Genomic DNA, 11,207 nt, shown 5'->3' with positions numbered 1-11,207 from the left:
GACGGGTCTGACGGGGTCGGGAGGTGGAGGTGTCTGACTCGGGGGGAAAAAAGGCTTGATCGTCTCTGAGCTGCTGGAAGTCGGAGTCTGCTGATCGGTCCGAGGGGGAGGGCGGAGCCGAGCGGTCCCCGGGGGACGCAGAGGAGGGGAGGGTGGGGGTTAACGTCATGGTGCTGTAGGAAGGTGGGACCACGGACATGTGACTCTGAAGAAGCTGCATGATGGCCCCGATGTTCGCTGACACGCCAGACTCCAGCCTGCAACACAGACACCATCTATGGGATACAGATCAGCTTCCACGGTGTGTGTGGAAGCTGTGGACAACTTGCTCCTGTTTGAACAGATCTTTTTAACATGTCACTGAAGCGCTGTTCTGTCCCTCTTGCCTTCAAACGGTCAACCATTATTCCAGTGCCTAAGAAAACACCAGTGTCCTGTTTTAATGATTACCGCCCTGTGGCCCTCACTTCTGTTTTAATGAAGTGTTTTGAACGTTTGGTGTTGGATTACATAAAGAATCAGATTCCGGTGTCTATCGACCCTCTCCAATTCGCTTATAGACAGAACAGGAGTGTGGAGGATGCTATTGCCTTTGCCCTAAACTCTGTTTACAAGCACTTGGACAAGGGGCAGTCCCAGGCTAGAATGCTTTTCCTGGACTATAGCTCGGCCTTCAATTCATTGGTTCCTGCAAGGCTGATTGGAAAACTGAGAACTCTTGGACTGTGTGATGCCATTTGCAAATGGATCTTGAACTTTCTGACTTGTAGGCCCCAGAGGGTTAAGATGAATGATTGTGTATCAGATGAACTTATTGTGAACACTGGCTCTCCACAAGGTTGTATATTGAGTCCATTTCTGTATACTTTGTACACATGTGTTGCTTCACATCCTAATAATCTGATCAATAAGTATGCTGATGACACAACTGTTATTGGTCTCATTCATGCCAATGATGGCTCAAATTACAGATCAGAGGTGGATAAAATTGTTTGTTGGAGTGAACAAAACAACCTGAAATTGAACACTTCCAAAACTTGTGAGCTTGTCATTGATTTTGGTAAAAATTCTTACAAGCCGATTTTTATCAATGATACTGAAGTGCAAATTGTGGAAAACTGTAAATTTTTGGGTGTGACTGTCAGATAATCTTAGCTGGCATTCAAACAGAACTGCTATTGCTAAAAAATCTCACCAGCGTCTTTTCTTTTTACGTAAGTTGAAGGCTTTTACTCCTAACAGGCAGATTTTAACTAACTTTTATCGTTGTGCTATCGAGAGTGTGCTAACAGGTGCTATTACAGTGTGGTTTGGAAACGCCACAGCTAAAGAAAAGCGAGCGCTTCACAGTGTGGTCCGCTCGGCCAGGAGGACTGTCGGTGTGGAGCTCCCGGCTCTGGAGGACATTTACAAAAAGAGACTTCTAACTCGGGCATCATCCATAATTAATGACCCGTCCAAACACCCGGCCAGGGACTTTTTTGAACTTCTTCCTTCTGGTCGGAGGTATCGTGCTGTTAAATGCACAACCTCACGTCACAGTAGGAGCTTCTTCCCACAGGCTGTGATGTCCTTAAACAATGCTCTTTAATAAGGCAAAAGCGCTTTTAGTACTGGGGGCACGTTGCTCAGATTGATTATTGTTATTTATTATTATTCTCTGACTCTTGTGGTCTAATGTGGCTTGAGTTTTTATCATGGATTGTATGAATGGATGTCTGATGTGTATTGAGAGCTGCTTGCAACCCCATTCCAAAGTGGTGTTTTTAATACTGCAAATAGCAAATAAACTGAACTGAACTGTGTGTGTGTGTGTGTGTGTGTGTGTGTGTGTGTGTGTGTGTGTGTGTGTGAGCAGGAGTAACCGCAGCTCTGCATGGCTGCCTCCTCCTGCTCACTGAGCACCAGGAAAAGGAGGAATCCAGACAAAGTGGAGAAATCAAACCTGTTAAAACGCAGCTTCATCTTCAAGCGGTTGGAGGCTGGAGAGAATCTGGACCCACCTCAGCAGAAAGGTAGCAGAGTACGGTGTGAATATGGCGGTGTAAATGACTAAAAGCAGAATGACCCAGTCCCACACCGCTTTGAAGGGACTGTAGTGAAGGATGGTCCACTTCTGGATCCTCGGGGTCTGGAGCTTGTACTCAGGTAACACATCAGCGCCCAGAGAGAGGACCTGCACAGCTCAAACGGCCACAGAGTTTACACTCAGGTAAACACACTTAAGAGGAGCTTCTCCTGGCCAAAAGGCCGCATTTCAAGACATTTCTAATCTTCCTTGAAGTTTCTGGTGGCCTCAGGGCGGTTCCAGGCCCTCGGTGAAGGTACTGATGTGAGAGGGATATTTGAAAAAGTGTGTGGCGCATCAGCTGGACCAACCTGGGTGACTTTTTCTGTGACGTGGTGCGTTCTGTCCATCAGTTTGCAAGGTCTGATTTCCCCATCGGGCAGAGTCACGTAGGCCTCAGTTTTGGTGTCCAGTAAGCTCTGAGTCATTTGCTGAATCCGTACAAACGCCAGGAAAGAACATACCAAACATCAGAGAGAAAGTTCAGCATTTTCACTGACAGCAACAAGACGAGCGTTTGAAAATTCTACACAGCATGGTTGTGCTCTCCGTGACTTTGTAAGATTCATTCTCAAACTTTAAAAGGACAGAATCTTGTTGGGAGAAGTTGAAGTCAAGCTCCACGCTCCCAAAGCATTTCATTTAAACAGTACTTGAATGGCTCTGACTGGTGTGTGTACCTGGCTGTTTGTCCGGCAGCGCAGATCAGAGTCCGACGTCCGACGGGAACGCTGCTCTTTCTAATGGTTACCATGCCGACTGAGGGAGAGCACAGCCTCAGTGTTTTACTACTGACGTCATTCAGCTCAAAGGGTAAAATGACTGCATTCTGCGCAGTGGTAACTGCTGATGACAGTCTATTGAATGAAGTGTGTTTCCTCTCACCAGGGACAGCAGCTTGACCAGGGCCACGGAGAGTGACTGAAGGTCATGCATACGACCTCTGACCTCTGTGAAGATCAGAAGCAGGCCAGAGAGGCCCTCAGGGCCCAGACAGCCAGTGGCCATCCCAGAAACTCCCACAGATTCACACATGTACCCTGACCAGTGTGTGCTGTGCCTCTGGAGGTGGGGTTACCTCTGAGGAGCGTGGGCGGAGGCCAGCGGCAGCGCCACTGTCGGGGGGGCAGAAGCCGGGGCGGCAGCGGCTCTACCTGCTGCCCTGGTGTCCACCGGCACCCCACAGCCTTCCCCTTTATCTCTGTTCTTCCCATCACCCTTGCTCCGTCGCCTGGCAGGGCGGGAGTCGTGGGGTCTGAGCGGCGGCTCCTCGTCCTCGTCCTCGTCCTCGTCCTCCTCGCTGTCCCACAGCATGAGCTCGGCTGCAGCCTCTCCCAGCTGCTGCCTCTCAGGGAGGGACAGCAGCTTGTCCAGGGCCACGGACTCGTGTCCCAGAGGAAGGAGGTCCGGGTGGGGAGCGCCCAGCTCGCTGTCCTGTGACAGGACCCCCACGCTGGGGTTGAGGGAGCGCAGGAGGCGGCGGAGACGTCGACGTCGAGCTGGACGGCAGACGGAGGGAAAACATGGAGAAGTTACTCTACAGGCCGAAGAATGAAAATACAGATTGATTGGTTCAAATATTTAACATTACTCTTAGCTTTACCCTGTCATTCTGATATTTTACCTTCAATACTATTTATTCTTTTCTTTTCTGTGTAGAGCTACAGCTCATCCAAATTGGAAATGGTGGAAGAATTAGAAAAAACCAAGGAGATGAGAAGACTCATGAGGCAGTGTGGGAGAGTGGCGAACACTGTCCACACTCCTGGAGTGACAGCAGAGTGTTTGGAGCGTACCTGAGGTCAGCCAGGGGATCTGCAGCACTCTGCTGAGTTCCTGAACCGGAGAGCTGCTGGGTACTCTGGGATCAGTGGGAAGCTCGAAGTTCAGAATGAACATGATGACCAGACCGTCTTCATTCTTAACTGGAACAACATCGATCGCACACTGGAAACACACTCCTTGTGGTGAGAGAACAAATGAAAAACATCCATCTTTTTATCCATTTTCACAAGACATTAAGAGTTATTGTTTAGGATTGCTGCCATTTTTCATTTTTCTGTTTTTCCCGGGAGGGAACTCAAAACTGAGAGTGATTCCTGCACAGTTCATTTACTGAGACTATTTTAAAAAAGCAGAAGTTAATCTGACTATAAAAATGTGTCCCTAACTTGCATGAATGATGGAATAAACACTTGTATCAGAAACAAGACAACCAGACTGGCATATCAAACAGCCTCGGATCACATGTTAGCGTCTTACAAACAGTGTGTTGCTTTGGTCTCTATGTGGCTCATCGGACTTGTTGTCATCACAGGTTCCATCATTTCGACATGCAGATCAGGTTCAAACAGGAAACAGTCTTTCTTCTGAGACACATTCAGAGCATAAAATACACAGCAGAAACAGAGCTAAAAGCTGTGAGACTGGAGACAACACACACACACACACACACACACACATATATGTGCATAAAAAAGTTACAGCGTGCACATTTGCAAACACAAATTCAAACTAAAATGAATTAAAAGGTTCAAACAGTGTGCTGTTGCTTTATTTGTGGAGATATTTGAAGTTCAGCAATGTTCTCTGTGGAATTCATCCAGCTGAGAGATAAATGTCAGTCAGGTTTTGACCCCATCACAGTCCATGTAAACAGCACATGGGGCTATTTCCTACAGTCGGAGCTTCATGCGTATGTCAGCCCCGTCAGTTGATGGGGTCACATCTTACGCCATAAAAACTGAGTATTCCAGTTACCACATTCAGTTTTCATGTACACCAGAGGTGTCAAGCGTACGGCCCGCGGGCCGGATCAGGCCCGCAAAAGGATTTAATTTGGCCCGAGAGATGATTATGTCAAGTACATATGAGCTGCAATTTTTCAATAAACTGCTGTTCTAAATGTGTCCACTGGATGGCGCAACAGCAATTGTGTTCTGCAAGCAAACTGTTTATACCAGGGCAGAGCAAGTCGGTGGAGCAAGAGCCAATCAGGTGAGCTCCTTTGTATTTTGCCTGCCAGATTCTACCTTTACCATTATATGCTTTTTCGCTCTCATTGCCTCAATATGAGTTTGTGGAGATGGTGCCAATGTCAGGTACAACAACATCCGATGATATTTTCACCGCACTCGTCGGCGCCCTGGACAGGGCGGGAGTGGATTGGTCCCGCTGTCAGCCTGGCTACGGATGGTGCGCCCTCAATGATCGGGAGAAAAGCAGGTGTTGTGACAAAGTTCAAAGAGAAAGTGCAATCTGCAAATGGAGGACGTGATTTTTGGACTTTTCACTGTATTTTGCAGCAGGAGGCTTTGTGTTGCAAGTCATTAAACATGGATCACGTCATGAAGGTGGTCATCCAAACGCTGAATTTCATCCGATCCAGAAGGCTGAATCACCGTCAGTTTGACAGCCTTCTCAAAGAGAAAGACCACATCTATGGCTTGCCATACCACACTGAGGTAAGGTGGTTAAGCCGAGGTGCTGTGCTGAGGCGTTTCTGTGACTTACCAGAAGAAACTCATCAGTTCATGGAAAGAAAGGGCAAACCGGTGTTAGAATTTCATCCTGAAGAATGGATGCAGGACCTTGCATTTATGGTGGATGTTCCCGAGCACCTGAAGAACTTGAACAAACAGCCACAAGGGCGCAACAAAGTTGTCACACAGTATTACGACAGCATCCGCTTTCAAGTTGAAGCTGTCACTGTGGGAGACGCAACTCTCCGGTGGCGATGCGGCGCACTTCCCCCGTCTGAAACGTGTGTGCGCGAGCCAACGTGTCGCGGACATGAAGCGGTTCAAAGATAAAATAACGGGACTGTTGCAGGAGTTTGAGCAACGTTTTCAGATCTTTGGTGAACTGGAGAAAGACTTCAAAGTGTTTTGCTCGCCATTCACCGTGAATCCCTCTGATCTGCCCGTCAACATCCAACTTGAAATAACTAACTTGCAGTGCGACTCAGATTTGAAGGGCAAATTTGCCGCAGTCAGCTTGGAGACATTTTACCAGAACCTCTTGCCAGGTTGCCCCAACTTGACATCCCTCGCTGCAAAGCTGTTGTCCATGTTTGGAACCACATCTTTGTGAGCAGGTTTTCTCTATAATGAGCATTAATGAAACAAAGCTGTGCTCAAGGCTCACGCACAGCCTCTTGAATCACATCCTGAAGCTGGCTGTCACTCAGAATGAGACGCCTGATATTGATGCGCTGGTGAAAGCTGAAAGACGCCAGGTATCAGGAGTCAAATAAACAATGCAACCCCACTTAAACTGCTGCCCGAGACACCTTTACACAGTTTTGTGAATCGCTGAGGCATTGTGTGTTTGTGTGTTACTTGTCCTCAGAATATTTAAATAACTTGATGGGATTTATGCTGAATAGTGATGTTGTGTTTGCACTATTTTGGACGCACTGACCCCAGGCTCCAGCTTTATGTTCATATGTTTTTTATGTTGTGCAATTTTTTTTTATTGTATTTTCTTGTTTTGCACATTGAACCTATGTATGATTTGTGACTGTGGTTCTTGCACTTGTTTGGGCAACAGAGTTTTATCATTTTTATCAACATTTCTGCCTGAGAAATAACACCCTGATATAGTTCTGTGGTCTGTGATACTGTTTTGGTTCTGTGAATCGCTGAGGCATTGTGTGTTTGTGTGTTCTTTGTCCTCAGAATTTTGAAGTAACTTGAAGATTTATGATTAATGCCAGGTGTTGTGTTTGTCCTACTTTGGACAGTATTGAAACAAAGAAAACAATCTGAAGCTGTTGTTTTTAAGTTACATACCATGATTTTGCTGGTCCGGCCCGCTTGGGATTAGATTTTACTCCATGTGGCCCCTGAGCTAAAATGAGTTTGACACCCCTGATGTAAACGCTGTAATGGGGTCCTCTGATGGGAAAGATCTTAACGTGGTAGAGAGGCGAGCCTGTAAACACAGCGAACGCCAGGCGTGAACGGCCCTCACTGCCATTCTGTGGTTTTCAGTGTGTAGAGTTAGTGGAGGCAGGCTCAAGGGATCCAACAGCCTGCAGGCCTGATGATTTGAGGTTACATGTGTTGCCATGGCAACGTGACTCAAAGTGACGTTGCCATGGCAACATCCCTCAGAGTGACATCATAGATGCAGATGAAAGCGCAGACTTGACAGCTCTCACATCTTCTACCTACTGCAGCTCTGTTCTCAGTCACACGGTTCGAGAACTCGTGTCAGCCTACAGCATTCATCAGACTCTGCAGAGAAACGTGAATTCAGGAGAGACCATGTTTAAGATGAGAAAACCGAGGTTTTTGAGGAAAGCCGATGAGCGTTCCACTTCACTCCCCCCAGTGGATGACGATAGGAGGGAAAACAAAAATTCTTGTTCTGTTCTTGAGGAAACAGAAGCCATCAAAGAACAGAACAGAGCACTGAGTGTCCAGAAGGAGGCGCTCCACAGCCAGCTCACCAGCACCCAGGAAGCCCAGTACAGGTACAAACAGCTGAAAGCTGAGAGGGAAGCGGCCAGCAGTTTAAACAAGCTGCTGAATAAGCAAGTGCAGGAGCTCAGCAGCAGACTCCAGGCTCAGATAGCCTTGGAGGAGAAATGCAGGGCTGCACAGAAAGAGAGAGATCAATTCCTGCAGGCCAACCAAACTCTCCAGGAGCAAATCCAGGAGGTGTGCAGCAAACTGAAACACAGAAAAGCTCTGGAAAAGGACTACAAGGCAGCAAAGGCGGCAACTCGAACCCTGAGAAAACGAAATGAGACTCTGGGGAAGACAGCTCGAGACCTCCGGCTGGAAGTCTCCAAGCAAAATTACTTGGAGGAAAAATGCAAACGCAAGAAGGAGACAAACCGAGCGTTAGAGCAAGTCACCGCAGCCCTCCAGGGACAGATTCAGGAGATTAATGGAAAACTGAAGAACCACAGACAAATGGAAATGGAGTATTCACAAGTGAAGCAGAAAAGGGATGAAAAGCTGGAGGAAAATTACAAACTGCAGATAGAAATGCTTGCCCTCTGCCAGCAGTATGAAAATGCACATTCCTGTCTCAAGGAATGCAAAGAGCTGAGAAGAGAGATGGATGAGCTGTGCGACCAGACAAGAGGTCTTGAACAAGTGTACGAGCGCTTGAGTCAGCAGGTGGGAAAACTCTTATCTTTGGGACATGACTATCTTCACATGAAGCCTCCTGAAGAGACTGCCCCTCAGGACATCTCTGGGCTCTGCGACAAAGGTGAAGAGATGAAGACAGCGCTGCAGAAGTTCTGCAGCTCTGAGGACAAAGACAAGTTTGTGTCAGCAGAGGAAGAAGAAGAACAAGAGGGCAACGACCCTCAGTGTTACGACACGAACTGCGGTCGAGGCACACTCAGCGCCTCAAGTACTCCTCAGGTTGCACCAGTGATCGCCATGCCTCATTCAAAGTGTGACATGGGCTCTGCCTTCGTCCAGACACAGCAGCTCAACGCTGCCATGGCAGACACCTTCCTGGAACACGTGTGCCTGTTGGACATCGACTCTGAGCCCACCACCGCACGTAACACCGGCATCATCTGCACCATCGGGCCGGCCTCTCGATCTGTGGACATGCTCAAGGAGATGATCAAGTCTGGAATGAACATTGCTCGCTTGAACTTCTCCCACGGCACGCACGAGTACCATGCAGAAACCATCAAGAATGTGCGTGAGGCATGCGAGAGCTTCGAGCCCGGCAGCATTCAGTACAGGCCCATCGGCATTGCCCTGGACACCAAGGGCCCAGAGATCAGGACCGGCCTTATCCAGGGAAGTGGCACAGCTGAGGTGGAGCTGAAGAAGGGCAAGATGATCAAGCTCACCCTGGATGACTCTTACCAAGACAACTGCAGCGAAGACATCCTCTGGCTCGACTACAAAAACATTACCAAAGTGGTGGAAATCGGCAGCAAGATCTACATTGACGATGGACTCATTTCTCTGCAGGTCAAGGAGATTGGTTCCGATTTCCTCAATTGCCAGATTGAGAATGGCGGCACTCTGGGCAGTAAGAAGGGTGTGAACCTGCCCGGAGCCGCCGTGGACCTGCCTGCTGTCTCCGATAAGGATATCAAGGACTTGCAGTTCGGTGTGGAACAGGGAGTCGACATGGTGTTTGCCTCCTTCATCCGCAAAGCCGACGACGTGCACGCCGTCCGGGCAGTGCTGGGAGAGAAGGGCAAGAACATCAAGATCATCAGCAAGCTGGAGAACCACGAGGGTGTCCGCAGATTCGATGAGATTATGGACGCCAGCGACGGGATCATGGTGGCCCGTGGCGATCTGGGTATCGAGATCCCCACAGAGAAGGTCTTCCTCGCCCAGAAGATGATGATTGGTCGCTGCAACAGGGCTGGCAAGCCCATCACATGTGCCACTCAGATGTTGGAGAGCATGATCAAGAAGCCCCGACCCACTCGTGCCGAGGGTAGCGACGTAGCAAACGCCGTCCTGGACGGAGCCGACTGCGTCATGCTGAGTGGCGAGACTGCCAAGGGAGACTACCCTCTGGAGGCGGTGCGCACACAGCACATGATTGCCCGCGAAGCCGAGGCAGCCATGTTCCACCGGCAGGTGTTTGAGGACCTGCAGCGCTCCACGCCGCACTGCAAAGATTCCGCCGAGGCCATTGCAATCGGCGCAGTGGAGGCCTCCTTAAAGAGCTTAGCCTCAGCGATCATTGTGCTCACGGGCTCCGGAAGGTCCGCCCACCTGATCTCCAGGTACCGGCCCCGCGCCCCCATCCTCGCCGTGACCCGTAACGCCCAGACAGCCCGCCAGGCCCACCTGTACCGCGGCATCTTCCCGGTCCTCTACACCAAGCCCGCCGACGACGTGTGGGCCGAGGACGTCGACATGCGCGTCAACTTCGCCATGGAAATGGGAAAGGTCAGAGGCTTCTTCAAAGAGGGCGACGTGGTCATCGTCCTGACCGGCTGGCGTCCAGGCTCCGGTTACACCAACACCATGCGCGTGGTCCTGGTGGTCTAAGTGGCTCCGCTGTCTCCATCTCCACCTCATCTGTCTTCCATAGCGCTCCACAACACGACTCTCCTCCCTTCCCATCCAACACTCGGGCCAACAGACTCGACCCTGAAAAAGTCAGGCACGTAGGAAATTATAAAAGAAGTGGAGTTCAGTATCCGTGGCCCAAAAGCCATGTCGGATGGGAGTGGAGCCCTGCTCGGAACGATTCCACATAACGTTTCCGTTCCTCTCACGTCGAGTCTCTTCATTCAAAACAAGGAAGAGGAAGAGGAAGAGGAAGACAGTCTCTAGCTCAACAAAGAGAAAGTGGGAGCAGAGGAAAAAAAAATGCTGGAGGAAGAGGAAGACAGTCTCTAGCTCAACAAAGAGAAAGTGGGAGCAGAGGAAAAAAAAAATGCTGGAGGAAGAGGAAGAAAATCTCCAGCTGATGCACCCTGGCCAGAAAATGCTGTATTTATTCACTCAGACACTGGTGTAATTAAGTCTATGAGTGAATGCTGGGAAACTGGGAAAAAGTAGCTACAACCACAAGAAATGAGAGAAAAAGTGACACAACAAGCTTGAAAAAAATGAAATGTCTGGAATTTCTAAAAGAAAGAGAACAAGAGGTCCACGGCACTCCGATGTCCTCAATATCTCAATCTCCAGCTCAACAAAGAGAAAGTCGGAGCAGAGCAAAAAAAAATGCTGGAGGAAGAGGAAGAAAATCTCCAGCTCAACAAAGAGAAAGTGGGAGCAGAGGAAAAAAAATGCTGGAGGAAGAGGAAGACAGTCTCTAGCTCAACAAAGAGAAAGTGGGAGCAGAGAAAAAAAAAATGCTGGAGGAAGAGGAAGAAAATCTCCAGCTGATGCACCCTGGCCAGAAAATGCTGTATTTATTCACTCAGACACTGGTGTAATTAAGTCTATGAGTGAATGCTGGGAAACTGGGAAAAAGTAGCTACAACCACAAGAAATGAGAGAAAAAGTGACACAACAAGCTTGAAAAAAATGAAATGTCTGGAATTTCTAAAAGAAAGAGAACAAGAGGTCCACGGCACTCCGATGTCCTCAATATCTCAATCTCCAGCTCAACAAAGAGAAAGTCGGAGCAGAGCAAAAAAAAAATGCTGGAGGAAGAGGAAGAAAATCTCCAGCTCAAC

At 48.8% G+C, this 11,207-nt stretch overlaps 1 protein-coding gene across 1 annotated transcript; it reads left to right on the top strand.

Annotated features, from left to right (window-relative positions):
• The first annotated feature begins 8,404 nt into the window (after positions 1-8,404).
• LOC115405532 (pyruvate kinase PKM-like) lies at positions 8,405-10,154 on the top strand. The gene has a single exon (XM_030115136.1). It carries the CDS (start codon positions 8,473-8,475, stop codon positions 10,066-10,068), a length of 1,596 nt encoding a protein of 531 aa, XP_029970996.1. The 5' UTR covers positions 8,405-8,472; the 3' UTR covers positions 10,069-10,154.
• Positions 10,155-11,207: the final 1,053 nt, after the last annotated feature.

Source organism: Salarias fasciatus, chromosome 18 (genome assembly GCF_902148845.1).
Source record: "Salarias fasciatus chromosome 18, fSalaFa1.1, whole genome shotgun sequence".
NCBI lineage: Eukaryota > Metazoa > Chordata > Actinopteri > Blenniiformes > Blenniidae > Salarias > Salarias fasciatus.
Note: the sequence above shows the minus strand (reverse complement) of the source record. Positions and strands in the feature narration are given on the sequence as shown.

Excerpts from the sequence above, each read along its gene's own strand:
- LOC115405532 (XM_030115136.1), top strand. The coding sequence starts at position 8,473 with ATGCCTCATTCAAAGTGTGACATGGGCTCTGCCTTCGTCCAGACACAG.